Here is a 25,105-nt window from a genome sequence, read left to right on the forward strand (position 1 = left end):
TACAGACACATACACACATATCCACTCACATACACACATGAACACAGACACACACACATATAAACAGACACATACACACACACACATACACAGACACATACATACATATCCACTCACATACACACATAGACACAGATATACAGACACATACACACATATCCACTCACATACACACATGAAAACAGACACACACACACATATACAGACACATACACACATATCCACTCACATACACACATGAACAGGCACACACATATACAGATACATACACACACATATACAGACACATACACACATATCCACTCACATACATACATGAACACAGACACACACACACACATATACAGACACATACACACATATCCACTCACATACACACATGAACACATACACACACATATACAGGCACATACACACATATCCACTCACATACACACATGAACACAGACACACACACATATACAGACACATACACACATATCTACTCACATACATACATGAACACAGACACACACACACACCACACACACACACATATCCACTCACATACACACATGAACACATACACACACACACATATACAGACACATACACACATATCCACTCACATACACACATGAACACACACACACACACATATACAGACACATACACACATATCCACTCACATACACACATGAACACACACACACACATATACAAACACATACACACATGAACACAGACACACACATATACAGACACAAACACACATATCCACTCACATACACACATGAACACAGACACACACATATACACACACATATCCACTCACATACACACATGAACAGGCACACACATATACAGACACACATATCCACTCACATACACACATGAACACACACATACACATACACACATTTACAGACACATACACACATATCCATTCACATAGACACATGAACACAGACACACACATATACAGACACATACACACATGAACACAGACACACACACACACACACACACATATACAGACACATACACACATATCCACTCACATACACACATGAACACATACACACACATATACAGACACATACACACATATCCACTCACATACACACATGAACACCTACACACACATATACAGACACATACACACATATCCACTCACATAGACACACATATACAGACACATACACACATATCCACTCACATACACACATGAACACAGACACACACATATACAGACACATACACACATCCACTCACATACACACATGAACACAGACACACACACACACACACACATATAAACAGACACATACACACACATACACAGACACATACAAGCATATCCACTCACATACACACATGAACACAGACACACATATACAGACACATACACACATATCCACTCACATACACACATGAACACAGACACAGATATACAGACACATACACACATATCCACTCACATACACACATGAAGACAGACACACATATACAGACACATACACACATATCCACTCACATACACACATGAACAGAGACATACATATACAGACACATACACATATATCCACTCACATACACACATGAACACAGACACACACACATATAAACAGACACATACACACACACACATACACAGACACATACATACATATCCACTCACATACACACATAGACACAGATATACAGACACATACACACATATCCACTCACATACACACATGAAAACAGACACACACACACATATACAGACACATACACACATATCCACTCACATACACACATGAACAGGCACACACATATACAGATACATACACACACATATACAGACACATACACACATATCCACTCACATACATACATGAACACAGACACACACACACACATATACAGACACATACACACATATCCACTCACATACACACATGAACACATACACACACATATACAGGCACATACACACATATCCACTCACATACACACATGAACACAGACACACACACATATACAGACACATACACACATATCTACTCACATACATACATGAACACAGACACACACACACACCACACACACACACATATCAACTCACATACACACATGAACACATACACACACACACATATACAGACACATACACACATATCCACTCACATACACACATGAACACACACACACACACATATACAGACACATACACACATATCCACTCACATACACACATGAACACACACACACACATATACAAACACATACACACATGAACACAGACACACACATATACAGACACAAACACACATATCCACTCACATACACACATGAACACAGACACACACATATACAGACACATACACACATATCCACTCACATACACACATGAACAGGCACACACATATACAGACACACATATCCACTCACATACACACATGAACACACACATACACATACACACATTTACAGACACATACACACATATCCATTCACATAGACACATGAACACAGACACACACATATACAGACACATACACACATGAACACAGACACACACACACACACACACACACACACATATACAGACACATACACACATATCCACTCACATACACACATGAACACATACACACACATATACAGACACATACACACATATCCACTCACATACACACATGAACACCTACACACACATATACAGACACATACACACATATCCACTCACATAGACACACATATACAGACACATACACACATATCCACTCACATACACACATGAACACAGACACACACATATACAGACACATACACACATATCCACTCACATACACACATGAACACAGACACACACACACACACACACACATATAAACAGACACATACACACACATACACAGACACATACAAGCATATCCACTCACATACACACATGAACACAGACACACATATACAGACACATACACACATATCCACTCACATACACACATGAACACAGACACAGATATACAGACACATACACACATATCCACTCACATACACACATGAAGACAGACACACATATACAGACACATACACACATATCCACTCACATACACACATGAACACAGACATACATATACAGACACATACACACATATCCACTCACATACACACATGAACACAGACACACACACATATAAACAGACACATACACACACACACATACACAGACACATACATACATATCCACTCACATACACACATAGACACAGATATACAGACACATACACACATATCCACTCACATACACACATGAAAACAGACACACACACACATATACAGACACATACACACATATCCACTCACATACACACATGAACAGGCACACACATATACAGATACATACACACACATATACAGACACATACACACATATCCACTCACATACATACATGAACACAGACACACACACACACATATACAGACACATACACACATATCCACTCACATACACACATGAACACATACACACACATATACAGGCACATACACACATATCCACTCACATACACACATGAACACAGACACACACACATATACAGACACATACACACATATCTACTCACATACATACATGAACACAGACACACACACACACCACACACACACACATATCCACTCACATACACACATGAACACATACACACACACACATATACAGACACATACACACATATCCACTCACATACACACATGAACACACACACACACACATATACAGACACATACACACATATCCACTCACATACACACATGAACACACACACACACATATACAAACACATACACACATGAACACAGACACACACATATACAGACACAAACACACATATCCACTCACATACACACATGAACACAGACACACACATATACAGACACATACACACATATCCACTCACATACACACATGAACAGGCACACACATATACAGACACACATATCCACTCACATACACACATGAACACACACATACACATACACACATTTACAGACACATACACACATATCCATTCACATAGACACATGAACACAGACACACACATATACAGACACATACACACATGAACACAGACACACACACACACATATACAGACACATACACACATATCCACTCACATACACACATGAACACATACACACACATATACAGACACATACACACATATCCACTCACATACACACATGAACACATACACACACATATACAGACTCATACACACATATCTACTCACATACACACATGAACACAGACACACACATATCCAGACACATACACACATATCCAGACACATACACACATATCCACTCACATACACACATGAACACAGACACACACATATACAGACACATACACACATATCCACTCACATTCTCACATGAACACATACACACACACATATAAACAGACACATACACACACATACACAGACACATACATACATATCCACTCACATACACACATGAACACAGACACATATATACAGACACATACACACATATCCACTCACATACACACATGAAAACAGACACACACACACATATACAGACACATACACACATATCCACTCACATACACACATGAACAGGCACACACATATACAGATACATACACACACATATACAGACACATACACACATATCCACTCACATACATACATGAACACAGACACACACACACACACACACACACACACACACACACACATATACAGACACATACACACATATCCCCTCACATACACACATGAACACATACACACACACACATATACAGGCACATACACACATATCCACTCACATACACACATGAACACAGACACACACACATATACAGACACATACATACATATCTACTCACATATATACATGAACACAGACACACACACACACCACACACACACACACACATATCCACTCACATACACACATGAACACATACACACACACACATACACACACATATACAGACACATACACACATATGAACTCACATACACACATGAACACACACACACATATACAGACACATACACACATATCCACTCACATACACACATACACACATATACAAACACATACACACATGAACACAGACACACACATATACAGACACATACACACATATCCACTCGCATACACACATGAACACAGACACACACATATACAGACACATACACACATATCCACTCACATACACACATGAACAGGCACACACATATACAGACACACATATCCACTCACATACACACATGAACACATACACATACACACATTTACAGACACGTACACACATATCCATTCACATAGACACATGAACACAGACACACACATTTACAGACACATACACACATGAACACAGACACACACACACACACATATACAGACACATACACACATATCCACTCACATACACACATGAACACATACACACACATATACAGACACATACACACATATCCACTCACATACACACATGAACACATACACACACATATACAGACTCATACACACATATCTACTCACATACACACATGAACACAGACACACACATATCCATACACATACACACATATCCAGACACATACACACATATCCACTCACATACACACATGAACACAGACACACACACATACAGACACATACACACATATCCACTCATAAAAACACATGCACACAGACACACATATACAGACACATACACAGATATCCACTCACATACACATGAACACAGACACACACACAGACACATGCATATTGTACATATCCACTCATGTACACACGTGAACAAATACACAGACACACATACATATCCACTCATGTACACACATGAACACATATACAGACACACACACAGACACACGCATGCATATCCACTCAAGTACACACATGAACACACACACACATATACAGATACATTCACACATATCCACTCACATACAGACACATACACACATATCCACTCACATACACACAGGAACACACACACACATATACAGACACATACACACATATCCACTCATAAAAACACATGCACACAGACACACACACACATATACAGACACATACACAGATATCCACTCACATACACATGAACACAGACACACACACAGACACACGAATATTGTAAATATCCACTCATGTACACACGTGAACAAATACACAGACACACATACATATCCACTCATGTACACACATGAACACATATACAGACACACACACAGACACACGCATGCATATCCACTCAAGTACACACATGAACACACACACACAGACACATACACACATATCCACTCATGAACAGACACAAAAAAACACATATACACACTTACAGAGATACACACATATATACAGACACATATACACACATATCCACTAACATAGACACATGAACAAATACACACACAGAGACAGACACACACAAACACGCACGATAACACATATACACCCTTACACAGATACACACACATATACAAACATACATATGTGCACTCAAACACACATATACACATTTTTTACTCAACAGTTTAGCCAGGCCCCAACCTGCTTTTTTTTGTTGTTGCTCAAATCCACCCATTTCCACCCACTTCCTGCTTGAGTTCAATCCAATTTTTGGTGAATTGCCCATGTTTGCTTTGACTCCACCTCCAGATGCCTGCCTCAGCCACCAGCCGTTCTTTGTTGAACAGTCTATGGATAATGATGGAAGGTATGTACAAAATGAGCTAGCTGCTTACAAAATGTGATATTTGACATCCTTTCATCAGTTACAGCCTCAGTATTATGGTCATCACCGTTTAATGTATATCTCCAATGTAGCTCTGACCTACAACCTGTGAAAGCCACTTGGTGGGAACGTCCTACCTGGTCAGCAGCACAGCCACATCATGATGTGCTGGGTGAAGGTCACTCTTGGGATTTATACTCTTCTGCCATTTGCAAAAGCTGGATAGGGTCTGATCAGCATGATGCACAATTTTCAGGCCCTCCTAAATAAAAAAATGTAGCGGGAATTACTCACATGCAGCTAGAAAGTCAGCAGTTATTTGTATTTCTTCTCTGAAAACCAGGTAGTGTTATACTGTTTAAACTTCTCCATAATAATCACATAAAAAGTACAACTATAACTGGATTTTTTCACATCCAGTGAAGTCTGAGTCCTTATGTGACCCCATCTTATAGTATTAGGGAGCAAAGAAAACAGAGAAACATGTTAATTGTTGTTACTATTTTTCTACCAGACAATAGTCTTCCAAATATATATAAAGTGATATAGGACAATGTCTAGAATGATCCAAAATAGAAATTAAAATTCACACATAGCGGTACCTTGACACAGTAATATGCCCAGATAGGATTGGGGGATCAGGTAATTTTGCCCAATCCAGAGTTCTCAAGGATAAAGGGACAGTCTACATCAATTTTCATATAACTGCATGTAATAGATACTACTATAAAGAATAATATGCACAGATACTGATCTAAAAATCCAGTGTAAAACATTTAAAAAAATTACTTATAAGCTCCCAGTTTAGCACTGTTAATGAGGTAAGGCTGTGACACCCAGTGAAAAGGGCTGGGAAAGCAGAAAGCACAGGCAACTACCCCTCCCCCACCCTTGCATATGAAAAGACCCTTTACACAAACAGGAGCAAGCAGGAGTCTGTAGACTTGAGTTTACATCTGATTCTTTAGGGCTTGGCTAGGAGTCTGAGAATTTAGCACAACGTTATTAAAAAAATAAGCAAAACTATACATTGTTACAAAACTCTCAGATGGGCTATATAAATGGATCATCTACAAAACATTAATGCTAAGTAAAATCTAATGTACAATGAAACATCAGCCAAGTTCCAAAGTAATAGAAAGTCATTATAAACTGTCACCCTTTGTTCATGCAAGACATGACAATTATTCATTAATAGCTAGTCCCAGAATCTACTATGTTATTGGTATAGTTTAAATTTTTAAGTAAAACCTGACACATCTTATTTATCTCTGTCAAGACAGCTGCATAGCACAGACTCAAATGTATCTATGTCAAACTCATGATCCCATAACTATCCTGCTATAATAAAGCTACCTAAATTGCATTCATCATTGCAACCTGTTTGAAAAGGCACAAGCATCATGTCAGTGACATGCAGAGGGCTTTAGGGTTAGAAGTTGGAATATTATTTTGGTGGAAGATTCAACTCCGCAGTTCAAATTGTGCTCGCATTAAAGGGACATTAAAAAGTAAATAACTGCTAGAAGCAGCAAATAAAATACTTCATGCTGAAAGTTCCTTTTTTTGTCTGCAGGGTCCGCCGTGCTGAGCGCCTCAGGCCACCCACAGCAGAACGCTATTTTGCAGGGAGGTGATCTTAGCCAATAGTGTGCTAGCTATCCGGCATGATGGCAGCTGGGCCGCACGGCTATTGGCTCATTGAAAAAATAGCGTTCTGCTGAGGGCGGCCTGAGGCGCTCAGTGCAGCGAAAGCTGCAGACAAATAAATGAACTTTTATTTTATACTTCATGGCTGAAAGTCCCCTTTATTTGTTGCACTGCTAAAATCTAGTATTTCACAAACACTTGGATTTACCATCACTTTAAATAGCGAATACATGCTAGATATAACAATCTTTTGAAAACCTGAAAATAATATGCAGATATATTTTTCAATTATATTAGCTGTTTCAATATTGAAGAAGTTCAACATGGTGGTTCCCATTACTTTATATGGTAAGTTTATTTCAAAGGTTTTTTTACTACCCAAACTAAACATTTTATATTTCTTCTACAAATGTTTAATATCCCTTTAAAGGGATATGAAAAACACATGTTTTCTTTCATGATTCAGATAGGGCATGCAATTTTAACCCCATAAACCATAATGATATATTTATACGTTGTGCGGTAATTTGCTTATTGTACCGCAGAACGTATATATACAATACATCGGAGCTGCAGGAAACTTCAGCAGTTTTGGCTGTTAAGTTACAGCAGAGAGCTGGAGTTCCTGAGCTCCAGGCATTTACCTGCATATGGAACCAGAGCGTGATTGAAGCTCCGGTTCAATATGAAGGCAGATGCCATATCGTTACAGACGGTAACACTATGCAGAGGAGGGAGGGAGGAAGGAGTGGGAGGGCCCTACACTGCAGGGGAAGCAAAAATAAAGGAAGAGGGAGAGATGGGGAGCTACACTACAGAAAAAAAGGTGGGGTGGATCCCTAACTAACAATCTCAGGAGAGGGGGAGGTGGGGGACCACTGCACAACAGAAACTTAAAAAAAAAAAATATATATATATATAATAAAAAAGTGTTATAGGTACTGGCAGACAGCTGCAGTACCTAAAATGGCAGGAACTAGTTAGAGGGGGAGGGTTAGAGAGCTGTTTGTGAGGGGCCAGGGAGGTTGGAGGGTAAAGGGGCAGAAAATATAACACTGCAGAAAATATAAAAATAAATTAAAATATTTAATAAATAAAATAAAAAAATGCCTTAAATTTTCATATTGGCAGCCTGCCAGTACATAAGATGGGGTGACTAGTGGGGGTGAGGGAGGGAAGAGAGCTGTTTGGGAGAGATCAGACTAGAACAAATCAGTATTAAACTGACAGAAATGTACATCTATTTAGCACTCATGTTCCTGTGACATTATTAAGTGGATAATGACATATATGAGACTCCTCGGCGGAGTTCAAAGCTAGAATTTAAAATTTAACCTTTATTAGGAATTATTTAAAACCATTACATATATACAAAGACAAAACTTTTAAAATTAACGTCTGGTGTTGAGAACAATTTATATGTATGTTACCACTCAATTATGAATCAGTGTCAAGTGGTTTATAAGCTACTGGGGTTACTTAGCTTGTAGTTTAATAGTTTCAAATAGAACAATAGGTCAATCAACTCACAAGTAATCTAATTACTATGCTAGTGTCAACTTATGCAGTTACTATGATGACAATTATTTATGGTATTGCTGGAGTTGGAATAATAATTATATAACTGCAGTCTATCTAATGATACTAGCTAATGTGATGGAAAATTCCATAAGGATAGCAAAACCAATGCTACTTTTTGGGTTAAAGACTTCATTGACCTGCTTAGGTACAATGGATATAGTCCACCTTCTTGCTTACTTTCTTAAGTGTATATACATATTATTTAGATTTTAATTATACACTAGGTGTCAGTGTATTGATTTACTTTCTCCCTTACATCCGATTGGGTATAAGGTTTACTATGTATTATTCTTAATCAAGAATTCCAAGGTATAGACCGTGTGGGTATTTCACTCCAGATACTATTCCAGATATCTTGGTGACTAATATTAGCCCCTTATTTCCTCTACAGGGTCTTATGATTTTTTAGATTGCCTTCCAAGTATACTTTTATTTGGTCCTTTTACATATTAAATGGGACCTAAAGTTTAGAGAGTATTTCTCAATATCGTTCTGTTTGGAAAAGTCCCAACATATGTTATGAAGTATCACTGTGTATGTTCAAATATTTCTGAATTCACGATATAAAGTATCCAGTTATAACACTGAATTAGAGTTGTTGCAATAAATGAATTTAAGTTGTCTCTGCAGTTGGGAATTTTGTGTTAAACATACCTAAGTAATTTGTTCAAAGTAATTTACTCAACAGTATTTCAATAAGTAATACCTTTTTTATTATTGCAATATTGTCTGTGTGAGTGACTTTACTTATGTTTTTAACTTTTTATGTGTTACCACTTTGGCTATAAATTTTCATTTATTTTTATCAGGGTTAGAGGTAAAATACTTTATTTATCGCTTTTAGTTTTCCATTTATGTTCAGTGGTGATTTACCAAACTCTATGTATGTTCTCTAACAAATCATTGATTGTTCTTAATAATACTGCCTTGGTCTGTAGCTTTAAGGATATTCTAATATTTTTTTGCAGTTTAATATCTGCTTCAATTGAGAATCTAATTTTAATCTTAATGCTGATATATAGCCGCAACTTTATTTCGGCGGTAGATTGCCGTTAGTGCTTTATAGGCAGTTTGTAAGAAGGAAATAATTTTAATATAGATTATCTCTAAATACCTAGAGACAAGTTACTGCTAACCCTTTGACAAAGCCAGGTTACTGGCAAAACATGTTAGGGGAGGTGTTGCTTTGTTAATTTTAGCTCGTCTGCTGTTTGTAGAAAGTAAAAGCGTGGGAAATATTTTATAATTTAAAACTATAATGGCACTTTGCCTTCCCCGCTACCTTAGCATAGATATGTAAGCACAATTAATTACAAGCTGTGGTTAGTTGCTAAAACTTCTCTCTGATATCCAATATTAGTCAGAGGTTCAAACTCTGGCATTTAACATAACAATCACCCACTTGGTATAGGCCGGTATCCATCTTAGAATCACGTCAATATAAAGTGATAACTCTTCCCAGAAGCCTTGCTGGGAACACACAATATATGATTAAGGTGCCAAACTTAAAAAACATTGATACGGTATAGGCCGGTAATTACTTTAGAACCATATGCGGTTATAACGTTAACTTTCTTATGGCATCTATAGGTAACTTTAAACCTAAGTACGATCGCTAAACCTTTTACAACTACTCATTCGGTATAGGCCGGTAACTACTTTTAGATGGTATAGGCCGGTAACTACTTTAGAACAATATAAGGTTGTAGCGTTAATTTTTTACTAGCCTCAATATGCAACTCTTAAACCAAATACAACTGCTAACTGTGTAAAATTGCCCACCTAGTACAAATCGGTATCCGTTCTGAAATATCCTGGGACTCATACAGTAAAAACCGGAAAACTACCTTTGAACTAAACGTATTGGTAGCGGTGACACTTCACTGATATCAATAGGTAACTCCCAACGTCAGTACAATTGCTAACTTTTTTTAAACATAATTCAATTGATATAGATCAGTAACTACTTGTACACAATTTGTGGTCCATAGCAGTAACTTGTCTCTAGGTATTTAGAAATAATCTATATTAAAATTATTTCCGTCTTACAAACTGCCTATAAAGCACTAACGGCAATCTACCACCGAAATAAAGTTGCGGCTATATATCAGCATTAAGATTAAAATTAGATTCTCAATTGAAGCAGATATTAAACAGCAAAGAAATATTAGCATATCCTTAAAGCTACAGACCAAGGCAGTATTATTAAGAACAATCAATGATTTGTTAGAGAACATAGGTAGAGTTTGGTAAATCACCACTGAACATAAATGGAAAACTAAAAGCGATAAATAAAGTATTTTACCTCTAACCCTGATAAAAATAAATGAAAATTTATAGCCAAAGTGGTAACACATAAAAAGTTAAAAACATAAGTAAAGTCACTCACACAGACAATATTGCAATAATAAAAAAGGTATTACTTATTGAAATACTGTTGAGTAAATTACTTTGAACAAATTACTTAGGTATGTTTAACACAAAATTACCAACTGCAGAGACAACTTAAATTCATTTATTGCAACAACTCTAATTCAGTGTTATAACTGGATACTTTATATCGTGAATTCAGAAATATTTGAACATACACAGTGATACTTCATAACATATGTTGGGACTTTTCCAAACAGAACGATATTGAGAATTACTCTCTAAACTTTAGGTCCCATTTAATACGTAAAAGGACCAAATAAAAGTATACATGGAAGGCAATCTAAAAAATCATAAGACCCTGTAGAGGAAATAAGGGGCTAATATTAGTCACCAAGATATCTGGAATAGTATCTGGAGTGAAATACCCACAGGGCACAGGTAAATACATATTTATATATATATATGTATGTCAATAGGACAGGGAAATATGTTTATGTATGAAACCATATTTGTATCAGATATTACTGGAATAAGGTTTAAATTCTGATGTCAGGATTTGACTCAGAAACCCTCACAAATTGAATATACATCTCCAGGCTGAACTACAGACAACAGGTCCCAAGAGATAAAAGGGAAACATTTGCTTCTTAATTAGGAAGTGCAAATTTCATAGCACTCTGTACCCCATGTGGTGAGTAAGAGACGAAGAGCCTGGGAGGATAACACAGAGAAAGCAAATGGCCCAAAATGAAATTTTAAAACAACTATGTGATAGGCAAGTAGAATACACGTCTGCATTGCTAGCTAAATAGAAAATATGTTGTATTGTGACTTTTACAACTACTCATGGATTAACCCCATGCTATGGGGGTGGGGCAGTGAAGGCCTTAGCCAACAAACAAATGCTATGGTGTGACTCTGAAACTTACTGAACATACAGCAAATAATTATCCCTGAATGCATGCCCCAGAATGTATTAAATATAGAAATTTGGGAAATTGTCTAATTCTCTATTATTACATGGGTTTTTGCTAAGTTTGGGAGATAACTATTTAGTCAGTCTAAAATGTTTAATAACCTCTATATTGTTTGTATTTTTCAGGCATATAATTTCAGATCTGCATGAAGAAGGTTCATACATCCAGGGCTTATTAGAAACATAAAATATGATATATTCATATTAGAACACAATGCAGACAGAACTATTGGAAATATAAAAATAAGCTGTTATTTGTATAGAAATGCCAGGATACTGATAAAATTATAATGCATTTTAAGCTAATAATTAGCAGTATTAAATTGCCTTAATATAATAAAATGTTAATAATATAAATATTTGGTATCAGAATAATCAGAAAAAAAAATCTAATACTACCCATCTGTAATTGGGGTTATATATGATTAATGCAGAGAGTGTGATCTGATTAAATAACCATTTTATGAGACTAATTAACTTGCTTAAAAATGCTTAGAAATTTTAAAGGTGAAATTGTTTTGTCTGGATATCTGCTGCCACCTAGGGGCCAATACCGGTAGGACAAGTAAGGGAATTTAACTGTTCAAGACGAGATGCGTTGCCATGGTAAACATGCTTCAATTCTAGGGGCGGACCAGGGACAAACACAAGGGCCAATCCGAGACAAGGTTTCCGTTTTGGGGCGTTTCCAATTTCACCAGTGAGGAGAACCCATATAAAGTGATTGCAACATAGAGAGAGACAGATTTTGGCTGAGCTAACTGGTAATTGGATGCTGGCGTGAAATACCATATACTCAAAGCAAAGCTGATCTATTCTACTCATTGACTGCAAATTATACTTTTTGGTATTCTGAGGTGAAATTGGATCTGTTGAGAAACATTGGAAACTGGATATCGCTTGATTTATTTGGTAACGTATTCAAGATTATTGGTAAGATAAGTTATATGCATAGTCGCTACAGTTAAATTATAATAAGCAGATTTTAAAAAAGTAGTTGGTATTCCAAGATAGCATTTCATAGCCTATGTATTGTTAAACGAATCCCAATTTTAAATTGTTTATCTATGCAAATATATAATAATAATTCAGAAGTGTATATTGTATTTTAAATTGGTAGTCACAGCCTATATATTGTTTAAATCTGTATCTGATTGGCTAAGTAACGCATCTGTACAAGTTCTGATATTGTAAATTAATATTGTATTAGGATAAATTACAGTTAAATAGCATAATATATATTATCCTATTGTTTATAAGCACTGTTTAGAATCGTATTGCTTGGGTGTTAAAAGCGAAAGATTTTAGTCTCATTGTAATATTTTAAATGCAGCTCTGAATGAAAGGTTGGTTTTAACGATACATTTTTCTGGGTTTTATAAGAAGGATAGCATATCTTAATAGTTGGTTTTAACGTATATAATATTGTGTCATATTCTGATATTGCAAATATATTTACAAAATGTTCATGGATATTAACTAAATAAAAGAATTCAGATATTTATATTAAATGTATGGTCTAGTTTCTAATGGTCTAATTGTATGGCATGTTGGTTAAGGGTTTCTATTTTAAGGATAATTATTAAATATATTGTGTTATAACCCTGCCATAAGCGGATATATTATTTGGAGAGCACTACTTAGATTTTCGTAAATATACTGACTTAATATATTGGAGGAACTGTTTGAGGTTTATTAAATCCATCATATTTGATATAATATATTTGTAGTAAATAGAAATTATTATAAAAGAGAATTTTTTTTTCATATTTCGATATTAATATTTTGAAGATATAATTTTTAAAAAGTAGAAATATTGATTTTCATATTTCGAGATTGATATTAATATCCTGAAATATTATTAAAGATTAATTTTTGAAAAATTAATAAAAATATAAATTTTTCATATTTAAAAATTAATCAAAAATATAAATTTTTCATATTTTCAAAGTTAATCAAAAATATTAATTTTTCATATTTCGAAATATTAATTTTTCATATTTCAAAATTAATACAATTTTTTTTTTAAATATAAATTTTTTTCTCTCTTTTTATTGGCAAAAATTGTATTAGCGTTTTAATTTAACTGAATACTAAACCAATATAAAAATGTCTGTAGCCAGAAGTGACTCATTTAATTCTATACATAGCGATGAAATTGGTCCCATTACAATACCCATTACTAAAGATCAGGTCCTTAAGAAAGATATCTTAAGTTACATTAAAGGGAAGTTAAATATTGCGGGGGAATTAAATGATTTTGTGGATATGCTTGAAACTAGAGCTAAAAATATTACCGTTAATAATAATATGTGGAATGAAGAGAATGAATTCTTCCAGGAATTATTAATGATTAATCAATGCAAGACTCAAAAAGCGAGACGAACTAATACTAAAATCTTGGCCCCTTTTAATATGCATTATTGACGAAATGTCGTTTTGTGTCATAGACAAACGATTGCAATTACAGGAGCTAGAAAATAGTATTCGTTCCTCACGCAGACTCGAAGAGGATTTAAAAATAGCCAAAAATAAAATGGATGAATTTGCCCAAAACCTAACCGCCTTAGATAAGCATAACATAGACTTACTCGCACAGATACAAGATTTAAATCAACAGCTTGCGCAAAGCCAGAGAGAATTAAGCGATTTAAAAAGGTCATATCGCCATAATGAAAACCCTTATATTAACAGTCAGAATAATGCAGATAATGCTAACTCCTTTAGCAAACGCGTCAGAGACGAGGTACAGAAATATAAGGAACAGTATAGACAAATGACCCCTAATGGGTCAGAAATAGATTTCCCAAATAGGCAGTCACCTCATGATATAAATCCAGAGGACTGCTGTAGCGCAGCTGGTGCAGGGGAGGGAAACTAACAGAGAAGCCCAAAGTAAGTCTGATAAAGTATATGATTCCCATAAAATAATCACCTTTATACAACGTGCAGTACCTATATTCTCCAATAAGGGAACAACATCTGTAATTGATCATTTAGAGGCTTTTGAAAATGCGTTAGCTATAATGAATGTTACAAGTGAGAAATTGAAAATTGAATTTCTGCCTTGGGTATTTGACAGTAAACATCACAAATTCTTTGCTTCCCTAAAGGATATGAATATTCATTCCTGGAGTGGGATAAAACGACAATGCAGAAAAGAATTCGGGCAATATTGCACTAAAACTGCTGCGAAAATAGCGGTATATGGTTTAAAGTGTCGTGCGAATCAGAGTCCAATCGAATTCCTTTCTGAATTGAAAAATGCGTACAGTATGGCTGAAGATAATCCCAGATTTGATGGCTCAGAATTTGTAAATTTATTTTTTGAAGCATTGCCTACACCCATCAAAATCAGCTTAGCTAGAGATTTTGATGAGGACTGCTCATTGGAATGGCTGATCAAAGAGAGTACAAAATTATACTCTATTCAGCAGTCCAGTGAGCAGGGGGTTAAAAAGGAGTCAAAACCCCAAATTGTAGCAGAAACTAGGGTGTCACCTAGCCCCCTCAATTTGGAGTCTAAAAAGAGAACCTATGCGGAGGTGGTCAGTCAAAACAGGCCATCTCCACAGAGGTTTAACTCTACCCCCTCCCCTACACAGGTTGAGACGCAGGGAGACTATAACCAAAGTGGGGGACATAATCAGGTGAATAATTACTCACAAAGAGAATACTCACCAAATAATTGGTATTCACGCAAGGGTAGATACAATAGACGGCGAAGATATTCTCAGGGTAACCAGACACCCCAGGTATATAATGCTCCCCAAAGTACTAATACTGAACAAGCTGAACCCCAGGGGCAACCACGCCAGAATAGAAATAGCGGCCCTGATTCTGAGGGAACCCAATGGTCCAGGAATCATTATCATGGGGCACCAAGAGATAGGCCTAGGGGTAGAGGTAACTTGTACAATCAGGTAGATATGCTGTTTACCCAGTTAAATCGGTTGAGCGAACAATTCGCTAATATGAGTCAACTTTCTACGGCTCAGCAACTGAACAATACTTTTTTAGGGGTACAGCCAGTGGTCAGCAGTGGACCACAGGCACAGCCATAAATACTGCAGTATCACCTGAAGGGGAGGGGAGAGATATAGAAAATGCAATAATAAATATCAATGATACTAATCATGTTCTCTCCCCACAGACCGGAAACGGACGATTTAGCCGTGATGACAAGCAACCTCATCCGGGAAAAATTAACAAATCCCTTCCTTTGCAGCACTCTCTTAACCTTATTTCCACAGATGCAGTACAAAATAATCCAGCCGATCCTGTCATAGAGGAGACCGGTAGGTATGAATATTCTTCTGCATCGGAAAACACAGCGAATTCAGGTAACACGTGGCGAAGCCCACAGATGTATGATAATGCCAACTTTATGTGTGAAATGGTAGAAAATGCAGGAAGGTATTATGTTTTAGTTGAGCTGCAAGATTCAGTCTCCAACCCTATCATGGGATTAATTGACACCGGATCTCAGGCAACTATCTTATCCCACAGGTACTACACACAGCTAAATGAGCTAACACCCCACAAACATAAAATAATAGAATTTGATGGTTCTCTAATAGGTGTTGGGGGTGACTCCCTAAAAGTTTACGGTACTGCCTGGTTAAAATTTAAATTGGGGAACAGGGTCATAAGACACCCTGTCATTATAGTGGATCTGCCAACTGATCGTTTAATTATTGGTAGTGATCTCCTGAAGCGATTAAGCACCATAATTGATTGCATAAATAGTGTAATATGGTCACAAGTTAAAAGGCCCATCAATTATGAAAAATCTGGTATATCTCGCACCCGACATAGCTGTCACGTGGTGGAAGAGAAACCAGATGCTGTGGAGATTCATTTCAGGAATAACTCTGTACCTGAAATCACTATTCTACAAATAGATGATCAGACTCCTGATGGTAATACTTTTAAAATTTCGCCTGGAAAGATAGCGAATATTTTCCTAGATGGCGATGTATTAACCATATCACTCCACAAAGGGGATCATCAAATCCCTAAGGGGGGAGGCCACGCTCAATACCTCACAGGGATTGAGAGAGTTAAAGAGGATCTATTTATCCCTATACAAGTACATGACCTTGGTACAACAATATATGCCAAGTTGAGTTTAAAACAGGAAGCTAGCTATATAAGCGAAGGTTTATTAGTACAAATAACTGAACCTAAAGTGATTAAATATCTTTCTCCCCAAGACCACTGTGTCCACAACCTGGATAACAGATCTGAAAGCTATAACATGACAGCTAAGTGCTTATTATCTATCTCTATTGGTAATAAGTCAGTGAAGCACCTGTTTTTAGTTTTAAATACTCCCCATAATCAAATATACATTGGCAATGATATCTTACATAGATATGCCATACAAATAGATTTGATTAACTCTTGCCTCTGGAGCAGGTTAAAGGGGGACCCTGAAGTATTTCAGGATGAAAATACAGCCCTGAAGTCAAACCAGCAATTACCATATGCTGTGAATATGCAGGTATCTAGCAATGTTATAATTCCTGCTGGGGCTGATAAATTTCTTTTACCCTTACAGGTAAAGAGAGGTCAGAAATTAAAAACTTCTGAAACACTGATTTGCCTCTCCCATAGAATACAAAATCTGGGTGTCACAGTAACCTACACTCCTATGGTGAATATTGGAACTGTTCCAATACATATTATTGTGCATAACATGACCCAACAGGATATAACATTATCCAAGGGAACTACCATAGGATATGCACTGGAATCAAGTTATTACACTTTTGGATTCCAGAATAATGTAATTGGGCTAATACCTGAAGGATACTTAACTGAAGAACAATTAATAGAACAATCCTTTGCATCTATGCCAGAGGGTCTATTTAATATTCAGTCTATTTATCCCTTCAGCTCAGAGGAAGGCCTCTGTAAAATTGAAGAAGCCTCTCTAGTGTTTGATCAGCCAATCAAACAGCAAGATTACCCCAATTCCCAGAGTCATGGGGGCAATGTAAATTATAATCAAGGGGATCTCACCTCTAGATTGGAAGAAGCCTATGAAATAGGAAAGCCTGAAATCTTTCCAGGATTTCAGCAAATAGTCGAAGAGCAAATATCCTTAGCTAATGGCTGTTCCAGCGATGATGAACGCCAACAGCTGCGAGAACTCCTGATGTAATATACCTTTAAGGACTGATCCCTCCTACCAACAGCCAAACCCTATTTAAACCTCACATTGCCATATTCAAACTGCCTGTTAATTGATGTACTTTGTTTAAGCCTGCTCTGTTAAGAGTTTAGCTTTATATTCATAGTTCTAAAGACCAGGTCTCTGTTTATTTAACCTTTGAATTATTCAGCTTGTTATAACCTTTACTAGGTTATACTCCTAGAGGTTTATTCAATTCAAACCTTTATCACATTCAGCTATTCAGTATTTTTTGCAGCCGCAATATTTAGCTCTGTGTATGATTCCAGCATCAGCTGTGTATCGGATCATCGTTACCGCAACCGGAAGTAAGTCACACTCTCACCGGCTTCTCACTTCTCCACACGCTGTGGGACAAACAAACCTCCGGATCTTTTCTCATCAGGTATATTCCTCCCAAGACAAAGGTACTGTGTTCGCTTACTTAGAGACTGAAGTGGTAAGATTATATGCCGATAATCCTCTAAGAACTCGTAAGCACTATTCGTACAAACCTGTGACTGAACAACCAGTTATTCATATATGCTTCCAAAAGGATGTGAATGAATGTGTGGGACTTGTAAATATTTTATTCCAGTGAGAGTGTGTGAAGTTTGTTTGCGATACTATTGAAACACCTGTTACAACTTGTTGAAGTGATTATTCCTGCTGAACATTATACCTCTAACCAAGTCATTTAAGCCGAAACTTGAGACAGCTATTCTAACACTGCTCATAGGAAACCTGTGTTATAATAAACACACGTTGTTTCTTTTCCAGTGTCATTCATTACTGTATTTGTTACTAATTAGCTCACAGTTTATGATCTTAGTAAATATAACCATTTTGCTGAGACTTAAAACACAAGAGCAACAAAACCAATTTTATATTGGTCAGGAGTATTACAGTATTAACAGGCCCAAATATCTGTTTGTTTACTCTTTAAGCCATGGAACCACAAGAGATTCAGAATGAATTCTCTAACATACATCAAAAGTTGGATTACCTTGCACGTGGCTTAACAGAGGTGCAAGCAGAGAATACAGCTTTAAAAGCCTTACTAAAGGAATGTTTAACCCCTAAGGAGCAGGCTACTCCTGAACCTCAAACTCTGCCTCCTACTCCTTTTTCTGGTAAACGATCAGTTTTCAGAGATTTCAAAAATGCATGCAATTTGTTATTTACTTTGAGACCTAGGACTTACCATAGTGAGAGAATAAAAGTTTGCACTACTATATCTTACTTACTAGGGGAACCTAGAACATGGGCCAATAGGCTGTATGAAACAAACGATCCTGTAATGGATTCATTGCAGGATTTTTTCTCTGCTATGTCTATCCTATATGAGGACACTAACACACAGATTAACGCAGAGACCAAACTGCGAGCTCTTAAACAGGGCAAAAGAACCGTAGAAGAGTTTATCACTGACTTTCAGATGTGGGCTTCAGACTCCAAATGGAATGAGGTCAGCCTCAGAAATCAGTTCAGGCTGGGATTATCTGAGAGCTTAAAAGATGAGCTCTCACGAATAGAAATGCCTGAGACATTATCAGCTCTCATAAAAGTCTGCATTACTCTGGACAGACGTCTAAGAGAGCGCAAGGTAGAAAAATCAGTTTATGAGACACTTTCTAGACGCACTTATCCCTCACTTACATCACAAGAAAAGACTTTATCTAACCCTATACCTATGGAAATAGGAACTATAAGGGGTCCACTTACCTCAGAAGAAAAGATAAGACGAAGATTGGCAAATCTCTGTTTATATTGTGCACATAAGGAGCACTCTGTTAGTGAATGTCCATTACTATCAAAACAAAGAAAGGGTAAGACAGAATCTATAAAACAAATATATAACACCTCTAAGACACAACATCTAACTATTCCCCTTTCCTTACAGTGGGATCAAGACAACCTACAGACTGAAGGACTAATAGATTCTGGGGCGACTGGAAATTATATTGACACTGATTATGTAAAAAAGAATAAAATACCCACTGTGTGCAAAACAAACCCAGTTTTTGTGAAGTTAATTGATGGTACATTCATTCAGAATGGACCAATCACTCATCACACCATACCACTTTTAATAACCACATCCAAGGCACACACTGAATATGTAACTTTTGATATTATACCTATAGCACAGCACTCAGTCATCCTAGGTTATACATGGTTAGTTATTCATAATCCTGAAATAGATTGGACACAAAACACAGTAAACCTAAACTCAATCTATTGTACTAAGACTTGTTATCCTCACTGTTCTATAGCTACTATGGAGCAGGGTATTCCATGTGTATATCAGGATCTGGCAGACGTATTCGATTTGAAAGAAGCTGAAAATTTGCCTCCACATAGAGCATTTGACTGCCCCATTGACATTATTCCAGGATCACAAATACCTCATGGCAAAATTTATCCAATGAACCAAAATGAGCTCCAACATTTACGTACCTACTTGGATGATAATCTGAGAAAGGGTTTCATTACTCATTCAACCTCTCCAGCAGCGGCTGGGATATTCTTTGTAAAAAACAAAGATGGAACTTTACGTCCAATTATCGACTACAGAGCTCTAAATAAGATCACAGTAAAGAACCGATATCCACTCCCTTTAATCCCTGAGTTACTAGAAAGACTTACTGGGGCCACTGTATTTTCAAAACTGGATTTAAAAGGAGCTTATAATCTAATCCGTATCAAGAAGGGTGATGAGTGGAAGACTGCTTTCCGCACCAGATACGGATTGTTCCAATATAACGTTATGCCCTTCGGATTATGCAATGCTCCGGCAACCTTCCAGCATTTCATAAATGAGATATTCCACGATCTCACAGATGTTTGCGTCATAATCTATTTGGATGATATCTTAATATATTCAAAAAATATGGCTGAACATGAGAAACACGTTCGTTGGGTTTTAACTAGACTTAGACAAAATAAGTTATACGCTAAGTTAGAAAAATGTATCTTTCATACATCAGAAATAAAATTCCTGGGTTATATTCTAAAACCCAACAAGATTGAGATGGATCAACAAAAGATTCAGGCTATTATAGAATGGCCAAAACCCACTACCACACGCTCACTCCAGAGGTTTCTGGGGTTTGCAAATTTTTACAGGAAATTTATCAAAGGGTTTTCCTCAGTTGTAAAACCACTATCTCAACTAACTAGTAGCAATCATAAATTCTGTTGGACAAAAGAGTCCCAAGAAGCTTTTACTAAGCTAAAAGAGCTTTTCACCTCAGCACCAGTTTTAACTTTACCAGACTACAATCAAGCATTCATATTGGAAGTAGATGCTTCCAATTCTGGAATTGGAGCAGTATTATCACAACAGAACAGGGACACCAAACTGATTCATCCCATTGCTTTCTATTCAAAGACTTTCTTACCAGCAGAAAGTAATTATTCTATTGGTGACAAAGAGTTACTAGCTATAAAACGTTCACTAGAATATTGGCGACACCTTTTAGAAGGAACTAAAGAACCCTTTCTGATTTATACCGATCATAAGAACCTAGAATACTTAAGGACTAACAAGACACTTTCTTCCCGTCAAGTAAGATGGGCACTTTTTATGGATCGGTTCAATTTTTTAATAACATACCGACCAGGAAGTGCAAATGCGAAAGCTGACGCTTTATCAAGACAGTTTGATTCCAGTTTGCCACAACACATCTCAACACCAATTATACCAGAAGAAAAATTTTTGGGAGCACTCACTGGTTTAGAGACTGAAATATTATCAGCTCTGAAAGATGAGACTTCAATACCACCAGAGTGCGTTAAGGATTCAACTACAGGATTATTTTACCATAATGGAAGATTATTCATTCCTGAGTCTCAACGACAACTCATATTGAACAATACCCATGACAATGTATTATCCGGACATACAGGAATCCAAAAGACCATTGAGTTAACTAAAAGGAACTTTTGGTGGCCTCATATGGAAAAGACTATTTCTGACTACGTCATAGGCTGTGATGTCTGTGCCAGAAACAAGGCTGAGCATAGAAAACCTATAGGTTACCTGACGTCACTGCCGATTCCTGATAGACCATGGAGTACCATATCCATGGACTTCATTGTTGATTTACCAGATTCACAACATTATAATACAATATTTGTTGTAGTGGATCAATTAACCAAATTAGCTCACTTCACACCTTTAAAGGCTCTTCCTAGTGCCTTTATAACAGCAAAAGCATTCATTAGAGCTATTGTTCGCCTACATGGTTTACCATCCACCATTATAACTGACAGGGGTACTCAATTCACCTCCGCTTTCTGGAGATCACTCTGTAAGTCACTCAAGATTGACACACGATACTCCACAGCATTCCACCCACAAACCAATGGGTTAACCGAACGATTAAATCAAACATTAGAACAGTACCTCAGGTGTTATATTACGCATTTACAAGATGATTGGGTAACATACCTCCCTTTGGCAGAATTTTCATACAATAACTCTATTTCCTCTTCAACAAAGATGTCCCCATTTTTTGCCACATATGGTTATCACCCCACATCAATCACTCTTTCAAATACTCCAGTCAATTCTCCAGGTGCTACAACTTATCTCAATACCTTACAAGATCGATTAGAACAAATAAAGGCACACCTCGTTCAAGCTAAAGACAGACAAAAACATTATTATGACCAAAGACACAGACCCTCACCAGACTATAAGTTAGGTGATCAGGTACTTCTTTCTACTAAATATCTAAGGTTACAGATACCAAGTAAAAAATTAGCTAATCAGTATATAGGACCTTTTTCAATTGACAAAATCATCAATCTTAATGCAGTGAGATTAAAGCTACCACAACATTACAAAATACATAATACATTTCATGTCTCATTATTAAAACCGTATACTTCAGACCGAAACAGATTAGATTTGACAGTTCCTCCTCCCATACTCCTAAACAATCAAGAAGAGTTTGAGGTAGAAAGAATCCTAGATTCTCGCATTAGGAGAAGGAGATTGGAATATCTGATCCAATGGAAGGGTTATGGACCAGAAGAGAATTCTTGGCAACATCACTCGGAGATTAACGCTCCAAGACTCCTTAGGCGTTTTCATCTCCGTTACCCATCTAAACCTCACCCTGAATCACCGGGGGTGATTCCTTAACGGGGGGGAGATGTAATATACCTTTAAGGACTGATCCCTCCTACCAACAGCCAAACCCTATTTAAACCTCACATTGCCATATTCAAACTGCCTGTTAATTGATGTACTTTGTTTAAGCCTGCTCTGTTAAGAGTTTAGCTTTATATTCATAGTTCTAAAGACCAGGTCTCTGTTTATTTAACCTTTGAATTATTCAGCTTGTTATAACCTTTACTAGGTTATACTCCTAGAGGTTTATTCAATTCAAACCTTTATCACATTCAGCTATTCAGTATTTTTTGCAGCCGCAATATTTAGCTCTGTGTATGATTCCAGCATCAGCTGTGTATCGGATCATCGTTACCGCAACCGGAAGTAAGTCACACTCTCACCGGCTTCTCACTTCTCCACACGCTGTGGGACAAACAAACCTCCGGATCTTTTCTCATCAGGTATATTCC

The 25,105-nt window shown here is 36.9% G+C and overlaps 1 protein-coding gene across 1 annotated transcript in view; it reads right to left on the reverse strand.

Moving 5' to 3' along the window:
* The window catches only part of ADAMTS12 (ADAM metallopeptidase with thrombospondin type 1 motif 12), a 1,263,798-nt gene that overhangs the window by 702,031 nt on the left and 536,662 nt on the right, over nucleotides 1–25,105 (reverse strand). Inside the window, exon 6 of the mRNA XM_053701185.1 lies at nucleotides 6,890–7,014. Coding sequence (XP_053557160.1) covers nucleotides 6,890–7,014 — 125 coding nt within the window. The remainder of the gene's footprint in view (nucleotides 1–6,889; nucleotides 7,015–25,105) is intronic.

Source organism: Bombina bombina, chromosome 2 (assembly GCF_027579735.1).
Source record: "Bombina bombina isolate aBomBom1 chromosome 2, aBomBom1.pri, whole genome shotgun sequence".
Taxonomy (NCBI): Eukaryota; Metazoa; Chordata; class Amphibia; order Anura; family Bombinatoridae; genus Bombina; species Bombina bombina.